This window comes from Protopterus annectens, chromosome 6.part0, assembly GCF_019279795.1.
Source record: "Protopterus annectens isolate FY-2018-M chromosome 6.part0, PAN1.0, whole genome shotgun sequence".
Lineage (NCBI taxonomy): Eukaryota > Metazoa > Chordata > Ceratodontiformes > Protopteridae > Protopterus > Protopterus annectens.
The window spans coordinates 1,596,042,400-1,596,059,897 of record NC_056737.1 but is presented as its reverse complement, the minus strand read 5'-3'; the positions used below and the strand labels follow the sequence as shown (position 1 = coordinate 1,596,059,897).

General features: G+C 42.9%; 1 protein-coding gene across 2 annotated transcripts in view; it reads right to left on the bottom strand.

Annotated features, from left to right (window-relative positions):
- Positions 1 to 17,498, bottom strand: part of USP40 (ubiquitin specific peptidase 40) — a 3,368,940-nt gene that overhangs the window by 2,711,852 nt on the left and 639,590 nt on the right. For both annotated transcript variants that reach the window (XM_044075047.1, XM_044075048.1), the window contains one exon: positions 13,514 to 13,678. In XM_044075047.1, coding sequence (XP_043930982.1) covers positions 13,514 to 13,678 — 165 coding nt within the window. The remainder of the gene's footprint in view (positions 1 to 13,513; positions 13,679 to 17,498) is intronic.

Sequence of the window (17,498 nt, the reverse complement as noted above, 5' to 3'; positions counted from 1 at the left end):
ATCCAACGTCATAGCCGACAGGCTGAGCAGGGCAATTCTATTGCCTCACGAGTGGTCCCTCAAACAGTCAGTTGCGAGAAGGATTTTTCGCAAATGGGGCCAGCCTACCTGCGATCTGTTTGCGCCTCCAATGAACGCCAAATGCAGGAGCTACTTTGCCCTATTACCCCCTCCAGGGGAAGTCCCCAGGGACGCGCTGGTGCACGATTGGTCCCCGGGTCTCCTATATGCTTTTCCTCCATTTCCCCTGATTGCAAAGTTTCTACAGAAAGCCAACAACCTTCAGAGGACTATTATTCTCATTGCCCCGTTCTGGCCTCGTCAAATTTGGTTCCCCTTTCTATTGCATCACCGCATTCGGGGACCTTGGATGCTGGACCCAGAGCCAGATCTACTGACTCACTCGTCAGGAGTTCCTCACCCATCTCTAGAATCTCTCCATATAGCAGCTTGGCTGCTCCGCTTCCCTTTTTAGCCAGGTCAGTTCCCCTTACATCGGCAGTTCAAGATATTTTAGTAGCTTCTCATAAAGTTTCCACTACAAAGACTTACACCAGTAAGTGGAAACGTTTTGTCTTCTGGGCGGAATCACATTTAGAATTCTTGACTGAATTATTTCATGAAGGAGCTTCCCCGGCTACTTTAAGAGTACAGTTAGCTGCCATTTCTAACTATCATGTAGAAGAATGTGGTGCGCCTATTATGGCTCACAGACTTTGTAAAGCCTTTTTAAAAGGTTCTTTTCATATCAGACCACCAGTCAGAAGTCCGACATCACCGTGGAACTTAAATTTATTGCTCTCTAAATTGATGTTGCCATCCTTTGAACCAGCTTCAAGTTGCACATTGAAATTTTTGTCATGGAAAACATTATTTCTAGTGGCCATTACATCTGCTAGACGAGTGTCTGAGCTTCAGGCTCTTTCGGTCAAACATCCTTATTTAATATTTCATTCTGACAGAGTATCCCTACGCACTAATCCATCCTTTCTTCCCAAAGTTTGTTCTTCTAGTAATATTAATCAGTCCATTGAATTACCCACCTTCTTTAAAAACCACTCTAATAACTTGGAGTATATGTTGCACAAACTGGACGTCCATAGACAACTCAGATTTTATTTGGATAGAACAAAAGATCACAGGAAATCTGATCAACTATTTGTAGCTTTTGCTGACAGCAGAAAGGGTCTTGCAGTTACGAAACGAACTCTTTCTAAATGGCTAACTGACTGTATCACATATGTTTATGAAGCCTCTGACCAAACTTTATCAGCAAAACCCAGAGGACATTCTACCAGATCAGTGTCTACATCTTTGGCTCACGCAGCTCGCTTACCTTTAGACACTATTTGTGCGGCTGCTACTTGGGCTAAACCACATACATTTATCTCTCATTACAAAGTGGACAGGGTTTCTAGGGATAGGGCAACCTTTGGTTCCACTGTGCTCAAGAACGTTCTCCCTTGAGTTCCTCAGGATCATGGAGCTAGGGCGCTACCCATGTGTAAGAACAAAGGCGAGATTGAACACTCTCACATAAAGAAGTTATGTCCTTACCATAACGTTCCATGTGGAGTGTTCATCTCGCTTGTATTACACTCCCACCCTTCCCACCCTTAGGAAGAACGTTCGATTTGGTGCCTGGTCTGGAGTATTCTCCTTCTGCTGTTGCAGTATTACTGTTACTATCATACTCTTGGTATGTTTGTATATATGTACTTTTATGTATATAACTGGCATGTGTGCGTGCTGTATGTCTGGTTTGCTTGCAAACTAGATCTGAGGTAAAGGCAGAGGGGGATTGTGGGTATTAGATGTCCTCGAGCTTCTTCTCGATGCAGAGCTTGCAGTCGGCCGGCACGGAGCCGAGGATCGGCTCCGAACCCATGTGTAATAACCAAGGCGAGATGAACACTCCACATGGAACGTTATGGTAAGGACATAACTTCTTTTTAGTGCCACTCCACAAAACAATAGCTTGTCATGCACAAACAAGTAAATACAAGCGTTAAGCAGAGGTTATAAATATTTATTAAATAAAAACGGCAAGCGCTTTCAACTGGTGGTCTTCTTCAGGCCAATAACAACAAAAGTGCTTGGTGCAAACATTTAAATATACAAACATTAAAAATGCAATGATGTCACATCCTCAATTAATTGAAGTGCATACATTATTTAAAAATTAAAGGGACAGGAAGTGGTGCCCTGATTTCAAGCATAGCTTGTTGTAAGCAACTTCTAAAATCATAAATAAAGCATAAAAATATATATAAAGCATAAAAATATATGTCATGTGTGTGTATATATATATAATCAGCCATGCTATAATGCTAAACAATCAATCTTATAAACATATTCTATACATAAAAAGAAATAATATTCCTATTCTTTCAACAGAGCTAAAATATGCATCCACACATGTCATGTGTGGAATGCATGCATCCAAATATCCATGTCATGTACTAATAGAGGTGGAACAGAGATATGGAACTATGATGTTGCATGTGTGCATATATAAAAAAATAAATACGTGTAAGCGGATAACGCAAAAAATATGTATGTGTATGTCTATATGTGTAGAATGCACACATATGTAAAGACAATTGACAATAAGACTATGTAATGTTATATCAAATGCCCTAAATGAAAAGGGGGGAGTGTGGAGGGGGACTTCTTTTATTTTTGTCATCCCCCCCCCCCGCTCCCTTTTGCATAGTTTTCATTTAGGGCATTTGATATAACATCACATAGTCTTATTGTCAATTGTCTTTACATATGTGTACATTCTACACATATAGACATACACATACATATTTTTTGCGTTATCCGCTTACACGTATTTATTTTTTTATATATGCACACACGCAACATCATAGTTCCATATCTCTATTCCACCTCTATTAGTACATGACATGGATATTTGGATGCATGCATTCCACACATGACATGTGTGGATGCATATTTTATCTCTGTTGAAAGAATAGGAATATTATTTCTTTTTATGTATAGAATATGTTTATAAGATTGATTGTTTAGCATTATAGCATGGCTGACTATATATATATATATATATACACATGACATATATTTTTATGCTTTACATATATTTTTATGCTTTATTTATAGGTTCATAGGTTCATACTAGGCTATCTGCCCGAGGGCATTTACAAGCCTAGCCCATAGTTTTGTGGATTACGCCACCCCTTTAGTTTGGAGAAACTATGCCCATTATTTTGCTGTGCCTCTGTCGAGCAGTGACACTGAGGTAACCCCTGGGGTGTATCTGCGATCTCCCATCCATTGGTCAGGATTCCTCTTGAACAAGGCCAGCGAGGTGCTCTCCCTCATATATACCGAGATTTTGTTCCACAGCATAGGGAGTCTTTGGGTGATGAATCTATCCCTCCAGCACGTCCTATTAATAACCGTGTCGAGGTTTAAGTCTCCCGCCCTTGTGGCTCTGAGGGATCTAGATTTTTTGAGATGAAGCATGTTCATCAAATCTGGGTTTGACATGGCCTTGTATGTCAGGCACAGGTCACCTCTGAGCAAGCGGTAAGCAACTGAATATAGCTGGAGTTCTTTCAGTCGGGCAGCATAAGACAGATTTTTGAGACCCTTTATCCTTTTGGTGAGGAACTTTTGTGGCCTCTCCAGCTGCTGCAAGTGTCGGGTCAGATACATTCCGAATGGGGCATTGTACTCAATCATTGGTCTGATGAGTGATGAGTATAGGGAGACTATGACCTCCCTTGATCTAGATGTGAATCCCTTCATGATAAGGTGGGCAATGTAGAAGGTCTTCCTAACTACTTTAGCAATATGAGTGTCGAATGAAAGGCTACTGTCAACCTGGGTCCCCAGGTCCCTGATAACTTCTTCTGTGATCAGTGGATTGCCACCTATATGGTAGCTAGGGGTAACCTTGTTTTTCCCCGAAGGGTATGACTATGCATTTCTTGGCATTTAACTTTAGGCCATGGCTCTGGCACCAGTTATCCGTTTCTGTGAGACCCTTCTAAAGGATATCTGTGTCAGATGTGTTTTCGACTACGGCTCCCAGTTTGCAGTCATCTGCAAACTTTGTCAGCCATAACCCTCCTGTGTTTGCTTGCACTTCAGAAAAGTAGATGCCAAACAAGAGTGGGCCCAGGACTGAGCCCTGTGGGACACCACTTGTGACAGGCTTTGAGTCTGACATGGCACCAGCAACTCTGACCCTGTGGGTTCTATCACTCAGCCAGTTTCCAACCCATCTTGTAATGTATGGGTTTACATTTAAGTTGATGAGTTTTTCAATGATACCCGAGTGGGGTATTGTATCGAAAGCCTTCGCCAGGTCTAGGTAGGCTGTATGGACTGCCTTTCCCTTGTCAATGGCCTTGGTGACGGTTTCGAAAAAGTCAGCCAAGTTTAAAAGGCATGATCTGCCTTTGACAAAGCCAAACTGGGTTGGATCCAAAGTCTGCAAAATCCCTATGTCTTTATTTATGAGATCCATTATGATCCTCTCCATGGCTTTGCAGATAAGGCTTGTCAAGCTAATGGGACGGTAATTTCCAGGGTCGGTGGAGGCACCGCCTTTGTGAAGTGGGACCACAGTCGCTGTGCGCCACTCCTTGGGTACGTATCCGGAGGTGAGACTAAGATTAAACAGCTGTCCTAACTGTGGGTTTAATTCCTCATTGAGTTCGTGGAGCACACAGCCGGGGACACCATCAGGTCCCATGGATGCTGTGTTCTTTGCCTTGGAGAGAGCAGTTCTCACCTGGGCGTTAGAGATGTTTGGGGGGCTACAATCATTTGGTATAGATATCTCTCCTTTTGGGGGGGAGGGGGGAGAAGTTTGCACTGAACCTGTCAGCCAGTATGTTGGCAATGTCTGTAGGATCAGTAATCTTCACATCATTTTGGACTAATTCTGAGCATATCTGGGAGTTTCCTCCTAGGTTTCTGATTTTAGAAGTTGCTTATAACAAGCTATGCTTGAAATCAGGGCACCACTTCCTGTCCCTTTAATTTTTAAATAATGTATGCACTTCAATTAATTGAGGATGTGACATCATTGCATTTTTAATGTTTGTATATTTAAATGTTTGCACCAAGCAATTTTGTTGTTATTGGCCTGAAGAAGACCACCAGTTGAAAGCGCTTGCCGTTTTTATTTAATAAATATTTATAACCTCCGCTTAACGCTTGTATTTACTTGTTTGTGCATGACAAGCTATTGTTTTGTGGAGTGGCACTAACAAGAGTTTGTGGCTGTATTACTAGGAAGAGGAACACACCCACTGGTTTTGGGTGTCAGCAATTGCCTGCATAGGCTGTTTACATTGAGGAGACATCTGAACCTGATTCGTGTTGTATTTGGAACTTTATAGTGAACTACTTGGGATATAAAACTTACTCTGCACATTGCTTCTCACACATTCTCTTTTTTTTTTCTAGTAGAAGGCCTTCTGGCCTCCAAAATGACATCCTGCACCTCCTTGGAGAGTAGGGTCTGTTGTGAATTTAAGGAATCCTCCATGCGGCTAGATTGAGTGTTTTCAGCTGACTGTGAAGAGTTTTGAAGTTGTGCTGAGTCAGTACAAGAGGCATTAGAGGAAGGATCCATGGTGGGGAATGCGTCAGGCTCCTCAGGAGTGGGTACCAGTGTTGTCTTGGCCAGTCTGGAGCAATGAGAATCATCTTTGGTCTGTCTGCTCTGGCTTTTAATAGAACTTTGGGCAGCAGAGGAAGAGGTGGAAAGGCATAAACTGTCATTGTTGTCCAACTGAAAGAGAGTGTGTCCACTTTCCAGGCCTGTGGATGAAAGGTCCTTGAGCAGAATTTTGTCAATTGGTAATTTCTGTGGGTGGCAAAGAGATCTATGCCTGGCCTTCCCCATGCTTGAATTATCTTTGTAAAAACTTGAGGATGCAACTTCCATTCGTGTGGATCTGTCATATTTCTGCTTAGGTTGTCTGCCAGCGTGTTTTCCTTGCCTGACAGGAACTGTGCTTGAAGTTGGATTTGTAATTCCAGAGCCATGTTCCAAAGAGACATGGCTAGCCTGCCTAGGGGGTATGAATGGGTTCCTCCCTGTTTGTTTATGTACCACATCACTGTGGTGTTGTCTGTCCTTATCAATAGCTGGCCTGGATGCAGTAGGTCTTTGAAAGCCATAATAGCATTTATTACTGCTAGCATTTCCTTTTGATTGATGTGTAGGTGCTTTTCTTTTTGGGACCATTTGCCCTGAATGCACTGATCTGTCATGTGCGCCCCCCAGGCGTAGTCCGAGGCGTCTGTTGTGATGACTTGATTTGCTTGGGGCTTGCAGAATGGGAGACCTATGTTTCTTTGGCATGCTTGAGCCCACCACAGAAATTCCTTTTGAAGACATGGAATCAGTGGTATAATTGTTTCCAAACTGTGGCTGTGTTGAGACCATAAGTTTTTTAGGTACCATTGAAGTTTCCTCATATGCAGCTTTGCACATGGGATTAGTAGGATGCAAGATGCCATGAATCCCAGAGCCTGCAGAATTTTCCTTGCAGTCAAGCCTGGTGAAGGTTGCCAGTTTTCTGAAGTAATGAGTTAGTTGCCCTTGTTTCTCTGGCGTGAGGTAGGCCACCTGGGTGTTTGTATTCAAGCTGGCACCCAGGAAAATTATTGTTTGAGAGGGTATTAGTCTTGATTTCTTTTTGTTGAATGTGTATCCCAGAGAATTCAACAACATTATTACAAACGCCAGGTGTTTCAGAAGTATGTGTTTGCTGTCCGCTTGGATCAGGCAGTCATCCAATTATGGGTATATATGTATCCCTTGAAGTCTGCAGAAGGCAATTACTGATGCCAGGCATTTCATGAACACTCTAGGCGCAGTAGATAAGCCAAAGGGCAATGCAAAGAATTGATAATGGGTTGAACCTGCAAGAAATCTGAGGTATCTTCTGCAATCTTGTCTGATTGGGACATGCAGGTATGCCTCCTTGAGGTCCAATGTTACCAGCCAAGACTCCTTGCCCAGCATGGGAAGAAGCTGCTGTAATGTGAGCATCTTGAATTTTGGTACGAGTAAATATGTGTTTAGGATGGATAGGTCCAAAATAGGTCTCCAATCTTTGCCCTTCCTTGGTACCAGGAATAGTCTGGAATAAAAACCTTGACCCTGTTCTTGTGCAGGTACCTCTTGAATAGCTTTCATGTCCATGAGATCTGAAATTTGTTTTTGTGCCTCTGCCCTTTGATTGTGTGGCAGGTTTGGCATGCCTCTCATTTTGGAAGGGTGTGAAAGTGGAATCTGTAGCCTCTGTCTATAATGTCCAGGATCCATTTGTCTTTTGTGACAATATGCCAATTTTTCGAAAATAACGCCAGTTTTCCGCCTAAAGGTGCTGCCAATTGAGCCTTGCTTGGCATGCAAAGGGGAAAGTCATTGGTTCTGCTTTCTGAATGGCTGTGAACTATCCTCACCACCTCTTGGTGTAGGTGCTTGCCATTGTCTGCCTCTAAATGATCCTTGAGATTGCCCTCTTCCCCTCGGGCACCTGTATCTACCTCTTTGAGGTCTGTCTGTGGCTGGAAAGGACCAATTTTTTGAAGGCCAATTTCTACTGAAACGTGGAGGTTGTACCTGCAGGAAATCTTTCACTGTTTGCATTGATTTTGCCTTTTCCTCCATTTTTTTTAATACCTCCTCAGCTTTAACACCAAACAATACATCTTTTTGAAGAGGTGCATCTAGTAGTTTAGCTTTGACATGATCTGGTAAGGTTTGCTCTTTGAGCCAAGCATGTCTACGTATGACTGATCCTGTAACAGCAGCTCTACATGAGGCCTCTAAAGCATCAAAACCACATTGCAAGGTATGTTTACCCACCTGCTCTGCACTATGCAAAAAATCCTGCAACTCCTTCAAGTCTGGTTGTTCAGGTTGTGACATTTTACTTTTCAACTGAGATAACAAAAACTGTTGATACTTTAACATATGGAACTGACAGTTTAATGCCCTCATGGTTAAGGTGGCCGAGGTATATACCTTTTTCCCCCACCTTTCTAAAGCTCTGGAATCTCTCTCTGAAGGTAATGGATTTTTGGCAGTGGAGGCCTTAATTCCCTTGGGACCCTGTGAAATGGTTTCTGGGTCAGCCGCATGGCTTTTGTATAGGAATTGGTGTGACTCAGGAACCCGGTAATACCTGTCAGGCTTGACTGGAGCTGGAGGTAAACAATCTGGGTTAAGGCTGGCCTCTGAATACACATCACCTAGTATGTCCAAGACAGGAGGGATAGCCAGAGGCCTGTGCTGAGGGAGCAAGAGGAAATCCCTGAGCCTTTTCTTGGAGTCTGAGTAATCTTGGCCTTCCCAGTGGAAGTGTTCCCTCAAGGTATGCAAGGTTTCCCCCAAAAGAGTAGTCCTCAGGGGGGAGACAGAGGGAATGGACTCCTCTGCATCAGAATCTTCAAAAGGGGAGTATGAATGTTCCTGGTCTTCAGAATGTTCTGAAGTAATGGAGGCCTGGTCTGAGGAAGGGTATTCTTCCTCCACTCTGGGCCTTTTGTTCGAGGGGGGTTGGGAACCCCTGATAAGAGTAATCAAATCCTCAGCCATTTTGAGCATCTGCTTTTTAGGCATGGGGCCTTGAGAGGGGCCCTGTGGAGCTTGTCTTTTAGAATGCATGGCTGCTTTAGATTTAGTGAAAGCCTTAATGGAAAAAGAAGAAGGCCTGAAGACACCTTGAGGGGTGGCAGGCCTGTCTAAACTCTGAGTTTCCCCGCCAAGGGTGGCTTCGGTATCTGTAGTCGGGGTGTGGGCCGAAGAGAATGCGACCTCGGGCACAGAAGACACCGCTAATGAAGTGTCATCGGTAGTCAGGGGCTGCGTAGGTGCCTCGCTGAGAACCGGAGCACCAGTAGTCGGCTTTAGCGTGGTGTCGGTAGAAGTCGCGGACCTAGTATGTCGGTCCTTATCTTTGCGTCTTTTACTCAAAACTGGAGTCGGATTATCCGACGACATAATGTAATTAAACTTTTTGCCAAAATAGTGTTGGGCGAACTCCGCCCGACGCTTTATAGTGCGTCTGTTGAATGTAGCACAAAAACGACAGGCTGAGAAGTCGTGGTCTGGGCCTAAGCAAGGAATGCAGAGGGAATGGAAATCCTTATGCGGTATTTGCTTGCCACATGAAATGCAATTATTAACTTTGTCTGACATCGGTCTGAGGCAAGAAAAGTTTCCCCAACGGGGTACTTAGCTTTCAAGAAGACTTCGGTTGAATAATATTCATAATCTCAGGAGCTGGCCGACCGGCACTTGCGAACTGCTTCTGCTTCGGGCACCACGCGGCAAGAAAGACTGAAGAAAATGGCATCAGCTGGTTCTTTTATACCCCTGTCGCACTGACGTCAGGGAAGAAGCGACGACATCTGACGCCGGACCTAGACTTTGGAATTCGGCCGACCGAGGACCCGCCTGACGGCAGGAAAACCCATCTGTTATGACTGCAGCTGTATGCACGATGAACATCCCTGTAATATCTGTCAGGCTTAACAGGAGCTGGGGGTAAGGAGTTAGGGGTCAGACTAGACTCCAAAAACACATCATCTACAATGTCTAGCACAGGTGGAATGGCTAGAGGCCTGTGCTGAGGTAGTAAAAGAAAATCCCCGAGCCTCTTTTTAGATTATGAAAAATCTTGGTTCTCCCAGTGGAAATGCTCCCTCATGGTATGCAAGGTTTCCCCAAAGGAATGGTCCTGAGGAGGAGATGCTGAAGGTATAGATTCTTCAGCATCAGAATCCTCATAGGGAGGAAGAGAATATTCCTGATCAGAAGAGGAATCAGAAGAAATAGAAACCTGATCTGAAGATTCATGGTCAGTGTCTTGCCTAGGCCTCTTATCAGGAGGGGGATGGGAACCCCTGATCAAGGTAATCAAGACTTTGGACATTTTGAGCATCTGTTTTTTGGGCATAGAGGCCTGTCCACGTGGCTCTTGAGTTTGGTTTCCTTGCTTTAGAAGGTGCTTTAGTCTTTGCCTTTGAAGCTGAAGTTGTTTTAATGTAAAGATGTTTAGGTCTGAATACACCCTCAGAAGCCGGTACCTGCTCAGTGGCTCCAGACCCATCTGAGGGATTAGCGTCCGAGGCTCCAATACCTTGAGTATCCAGTGGCATGGCTGACTCCACATGGGAGACGGTAGCGGCCTGCGACTGTAAAGCAACGGGCATCAGGGGCTGCGAAAGCGCCTCACTGAGAACCGGCGTACCAGAGACTGGCTTAGGAGAAGCTTCGTCGTCGGTTTTGGGCCTCAGTTGTTTTTCTCTATCCTTTTCTTTGCATTTTTTGTAAACTCTGGTAGTCAGATGGCTATCCGACAACATTTCAGGATAATTAAACTGGCGTCCAAAAAAGTTTAAAGCAAAATCATACCGACGCTTAATAGTGCGTTGTTTAAATCTAGCACAAAACAGGCAACCAGTAACGTTGTGATCAGGGCCTAGGCAAGGAATACAGTAAGAATGAAAATCCTTATTAGGTATTTGCTTTCCACAAGAAATACAATTATTAACTTTTTCTGACATCGGTCTGGAGCAAGAAAAAAGTTTGCCCAACGGGCTACTTAGCTTTATTGAAAACTTCGGATGTGAAACTCAAACACGAAAATCTCAGGAGTCGGCTGACCGGAACTTGCAAACTGCTTCTGCTTCGGGCTCCGCGCGGCAAGAAAGACTGAAGAAAATGGCGTTGGCTGCTTCTTTTATACCCCTGATGACCTGATGTCAGGGAAGGGATGACAGCAGCCGACGCAGGACCCAAGACTTTGGAATTCATGCCGGCTGAGGGCAACTTGCCAGCAGGATAACCCAAATGTAATGACTGCAACAGTGAAAAACGAAGAACATCCAAGACACTCTCCTCCAAAAAAGGAAGACAATCTGGTGGTCCCCTGCCATAAACAAACTATACAACAGAAGGAAGAAACTGTTGCAGAAAAGAGGAAAATCCCAGGATGCAAAAAACACCCTTACCAGCCTCAGTAAGAAGCTGAGATCTCTCATAAAATCCTCCAAAGCTAGTTACGAAAATAAAATTGCCAAAGATTCCAAAAACAACCACAAGGCATTCTATAGTTATGTCAAGAATCTAAATGGCAATGCTCAGATATGCTCTGAGCTACAACAGAACGGCATTAAATATACTAATCCCAAAGATATTGCCAATATCTTGGCAGATCAATTTACTGCCAACTTCACCCCCTCTCACCTCCTAAAGGACTCATCTCAATACCAAAAGATTGCCAAATTCCAGTAATCATGGCCACACAGGTAGAAACCGCACTCTCCAAAGCTAAGAATACAGCATACATGGGACCAGATGACATCCCGGGCTGTGTACTACATGAACTACAAAATGAACTGGCACCTCACCTAAGTGTCATGTTTAATCATACCCTCAACCTCAAGCTTTGTGCCCACTGAGTAGTGCACAGCTACAGTTATCCCACTCCACAAGGGAGGATCCACCTTGGATCCCGGGAACTACCATCCCATCAGTCTGACGAGCCTGATATGCAAGGGCTTGGAACGCATTATCATGGAACTTATAAACAAAGACATTGGCAACCTTCAAACACTGGACCCCACCAAGTTTGGGTTCGTGAAGGGCCGATCTTGTCTCCTGAACCTGACTGACTTCTTCAAATCAGTCTCCAGAGCTGTGGACGAGGTTAAGGCAGTCCACAAAGCCTATCTGTACCTCGCCAAAGCCTTAGACACCATCCCCGACTCTGGAATCATAAATCATAGATAAACTTAGTAAGCTGGGCATAAATCCCTACGTCACTCGATGGGTTGCCAACTGGCTTACTGACTGAACCCAGTCTGTAAAACTAGCCAACTCCAAATCCAGCTCCAGACAAGTGACAAGTGGAGTACCTCAGAGTTCAGTCCCGGGACCACTCTTATTTGGCATCTACTTCTCTGAAGTACAGGCCAACACTAAGGGACTCTGGCTAGGAAAGTTTGCAGATGACTGCAAACTGGGAGCCATTATTGAATCCCTAAATGATGTGGATATTCTACAAAAGGGCTTTACAGAAACAGATGCTTGGTGCCAGAGCCATGGGCTCAAGCTTAATGCCAAGAAATGTGTAGTTATCCCCTTTGGGAAAAAACATGTACCCATGAATTACCACATAGGTGGCAGTACACTAAACACTGAAAGTGTGATGACAGACTTAGGGACACAGGTGGACAGTGGTCTCACCTTCGATAACCACATCGCCACAACAGTCAGGAAATCCTTCTATGTGGCACACCTCATCACGAAGGGCTTTTCATCCAGAAAAAAGGAGGTCATTGTCCCACTGTACTCATCCCTCATTAGACCCATTATAGAGTACAATGGCCCATTTGGTATGTACCTCACAAGACATCTGCAACAGCTGAAAATGCCGCAGAAATACCTCACCAAAAGAATCACAGGCCTAAAGCAGATGCCCTATGCTGACCATCTAAAAAAAACTCCAGTTATACTCTGTGACATAGTCTACTCAGAGGCGATCTCTGCTTAACATACAAGGCCATGTCAAACCCTGAACTGTTAGACATGCTCCACTTAAAGAAATCCCAATCCCTCAGAGCCACACGCTCCAGGGATCTAAACCTTGTCATCACAATGAACAAAACATGCTGGAGGGATAGGTTCCTGACCCAGAGACTCCCCATACTCTGGAACAGACTGCCCATACATGCCAAGCAGAGCACCTCCTTGGCCCTCTTCAAAAGGAACCTTGACAATTGGATGGGAGATAGGAAATTCACCCCGGGAATCACGTCAGTCGCCCTGCTAGACAGGGGTCCAGGGAATTAAATATTGTGGGAAGAAATATCCAGGGAATTGTTATGGCTAGGATTGTATAGGCCCTAAGGCCGACAGCCTCGTACCAACCTATGAACCTATTTGCAAGAAAAAAGGATACAGTTACTATAAGTAGCTAAAATTAAAATGAATGGGGATAAGTACACAGAGCAGTCATTAGAGTTGCTACCTCACACAGTGTGGCCCTCCACGTTGGTTCTTGGCTGGGATGCTTTGTGTACAATTGCACATGTCCTACCTATGTCCATGTGGTTTTTAACAGTGTGTGAAATTTCTGCCCACAGCACAACAACATACAAAAATGTTGAAATGAGAATCCTATAAACTGCCAGTAGGTGCATACGGGGTATAATGGGGTGCTTCCTACAACAGGCTGGCAACCATCTAAGAATGTGTCTCTACCTTATGCCAACAATGCTTGCTGAGCTTCACAGGGGAGCCAGCGCCCGACTATGATAACGTATCACTGAATGAATGAATGAAATACAATCTGGAATCCATGACTCGCAAAAGCTCCCATTCTCAACTGCACTATTCAAGGCACATTAAACATTTCAAGCAGCGTGAATCCTTAAAACCTATCCTGGCTTACACTTCAGATGAAAGGCACTTTGCAATGCAATAGGTTCTGGCATCTCTCACCTGTCTCTCACTGACATTTCCACACTCTTTGCACACAATCTTGTTGACAACTGTTCCATGGTACAACTTATTAATAAGATCGTGACCAGATGTCCCTGCTAGTGAAGCCTCTAATGCACTGAAGAGGATTCGGTTCAGCTCCTGCACGTCATGCTGGCTCCGCTCCTACAAAACAAGCAGATACATTTACTAGCAGGGCTGGCTATGTGATTTTTGTAAAAGGGCACTGTTTCAATAATCTTTCAATTACAGCAAAGGTATGAAGATTACCTTTTCTATCATAACTTTTACTTAGACTTTTGTATGCCACACAAAAAAACTACTTCTCAGATACAAGTGGCAATAGCTTGCAATAATATTATCCACACTACATTCACTGGCTTAAGAACACCCAGCACCAAGTAAACAATTCTATTTCCCTTGAAAGTCAGCATTTCTTTATTTGCGCACTGCTCCCATCTGGGCATCAGAACAATTCAGTAACTGATTTATCAATATCATTTTTATTTATCAGAGCAGTAACAGTGTACAATGTGAGATGCTTATGAGAAAGACAGAAAAAATATACCTTATATCTTGATGAGCCAAGAGTCAGAAAAAACGTATATGGCAAAGTCTGACCATACTAACTTGTCTGCCTTCCGTGGAATAATTTAGAGAGGTTGTGGGAAGATGTTACTGATAAAATCGTGAGGACATGCATTTGTGTTCCACAAAAAAAAAAGTTAAGGGGGGGGGGGGTGGAATAGTAAAATACTGTCCTAAAATATCATGTTTTTCTACTTAGAAAGGGACAAATGAAACAGCTGAAATGCACAGTTAGGAACAGTACTACAGCAGCTCAAAACTTGTGTCCAAAATTGCATCCGATTATGCTATCTTGTCATTATCCTTCAGCTTTTTAAGCTTTCTAGTTCATGTTTTACATTAACTATGCCTTCAAAAATAAAGCATATCTTACCGTAATGGATTCCAACTACGATCAGAAATCAAGATAAACTACTGGTTATTACAGGAGTACAATGACTTTGTGCTAGACTCAACAGTTTAATGACCTTTCAAGTGCACTCTTGACAATTTCTTATTAGATCACCATTGAACTAAACTGAAACACTACTCCAAATACAAATACGCATGTCCTGGAAAAGAACACATAAAATGTTTTCCCAAACAAAAATATCTCAACAATGTTTTATTACACATAGTCCCCCCCCACTCACTAAAGGGGGTGCAATAGCTCTCCAACTCTTCTGAAACGCAGCAGGAAAGGAGGGTAAGGGGCCCTCACATACAATGGAGCAAATAAAAGAGACTAAGTAAATGTAGCTTTTCAAGAAGCCTAGGAAGCATATCAGATATCTAAGAGCAAGTAATGAAACAGGCATGCACTGACAGCTCTCTGGTGCAGTTCTATACAAATGACTCTCAGAATAAAGTGAAAAGAGGAGGCACTGTACAACATTGTCAAATATGTTTTATATCCTGCTGACCAAAAATAGTCTAGTTGTTGAGCAAAGATGAATTAAAAACTAGACAAGGCTCTAACTCAGGTTACTAGCATTTATTTTGTCCTGCAAGTTTTCTTGTCCCCATGACTACCAACCATCTATGCTCCCCAGATGGGACTCTGCGTGCTCATTCTCCTGTATTATGGAATCATATTAATATAGCAAGGGGGAAACAGCTGTACAAAGGGACTATCATACAGGCAGCCACGTTAATTGTGTGTGTCCTCACCAGCACTGGTGTTTATATGGCCTAACTCCATCCTCTGAGCAAATGTATAAGCTAAACACACTATCACGTGGACCCATAATGTCTTCCCACTGTGAGTACACACTCACGTAGACTCATTAATGAAGACTACCATCAGGCGTTTCTTTGGAAAGCCAAAAGCCTTTACCCAGGATGTACACAGTGATACTACCTCCTCCTCAAAGGGATTGTCTCTCTTTAAATCCTGCACTGCTCCACCCTCTGCCATCTTTGTCAATTGCCTGAGCAATTCATCAAACTCAAGTCACGTCAGCTGCAGTCAGGTGTTATATGTCACCAAAGGTGTTGCATGCTTTTATATTATACATACACACACACACACACACACACATATATATATATATATATATATATACACACACACACACACACACATATACATACATAGCCTGAAAGGTCGAAATTCTAATATCAAAATTTTTGAAGTTCAAAACTTTAATAAAATAAAAAAATAAATTTTTTAATGTTTTTGCAAGGAGCAAGGCTCCCTGCACCCCCCCCCCCCCGCTAATTTCATATTCCAACTCAAATATTCAAGCTCAGAGATTGCACTACCATGAAGAAAATAGTAACTTTCTAATTTTACGCTACATGGCGATTTCCATTAAGAACATTTGAAGTTCCAAAACTTCCAATACTCTGGTCTCAACTGACCAGAGTTTCGAAGTTCTGGAATTTTGACCTTCTAGTACAGGGGTGTCCAACCTTTTGGCTTGCTGGGGCCACATTGAGTGAACAGAAATGGTCTTGGGGCCGCATATAAAATATATCATATAGTTAACTCTTTTGTTGCTCCGGAAGACCACAGTCGACCTCCTGGCTGTACTGTAGGTGCATTTGAACAATGAATAAATGTAATAAATGCCTAATATTTGCCTTAAAATTTTAATTCTCATTCTAATTCTAATTCTCTAATCTAACAGTTGACTCTAACATCTTAGTTAATATATATATATATTTTTTTTCCTTACAAATAAACAGATATTCACTACAGCACTAGCATTTCTCACTGTAAAAACCATTCCAGCAGTCCAACTATGTAAAATGTCAACATCAGCATTCCTACAATACTATAATCCACAAAAATAACCCAACAAATTTGCAATAAAGTAAAGAATTCACATTACTGACTTAATAAAACAATTCTGAATAAGCTACAAGAGGGTCTCACCCAAACAAATAGCTGGTGCCAGAAATATGGCCTCAAGCTAAATGCCAAAAAAATGCATCATCATCCCCTTTGAGGCGAGTGATGTCCCCACAAATTATCACATTAATAACAATGTTGTAAGCACGCAATAAGTCATATCGTACTTGGGCACCCAGGTTGATAGAAACCTGACTTTTGACCATCACGTTGTCTCCGTTGTAAGGAAAGCTTTTTACATGGCCCACTTCATTAGTAAGGATATCTCATCCAGGGACAAGGAGGTCATAACATCCTTGTATTCTTCCATTACAAGAGCCATTATTGAGTGCAATGCCCCCTTTGGCATGTGCCTCAGCAAAACACCCTGCCTAAAGAAAGACTACAACCATTTGTGACAAAAAAGGTCAAAGGACTAAGTTCACTTAGTTATCCAAACAGACTTAAAAGCTTCTTGCTTTCCTCTGTCTTTCACTGGCCCCTAAAATGTCCATCATTGGCTTACTTTCCAGGCTAAGAAAGATCCTGCCTTAAGAGACTTCCTCTACCTCAGAAATACTGGTTATACTTAAAACGCTCACTACAAAGACCACAGCCTTCACTGCAACATAAACAAGCCACTTTTTATGGACAGGTTCTTGACACAAAAACCTTCAACTTCTGTAAAAAGCTCCTCTCATTATCAAACAATGTAGTTCAGCAACACGATGGCTGGATGGATAGCCATTAATGTAGTCCTTGGGTAAGTAGCATAGCCTTCATCAAACCAGATGGAAAATCCACATACTAACCTTTCCCAGCTGGATGGCTAAGATCTAATATTGGTTACTCAAGTCTAGTTGTCCAAGAAGAGGGGCATGTTTAACTAAGAATTCCATTTGCAAAATTATATTCAGTATACATATTAAATCTCTCTCTCTTTTACACACACACACACACACACACACACACACAAAAAAAAAGCCCCTACTTGTAAAATAGGCAACCTCAGTAATCACATGACACCCACTCACTGAATGAAATTGTCTGGAAGTCAAAATATCTGAAAAACAAAATCATAAT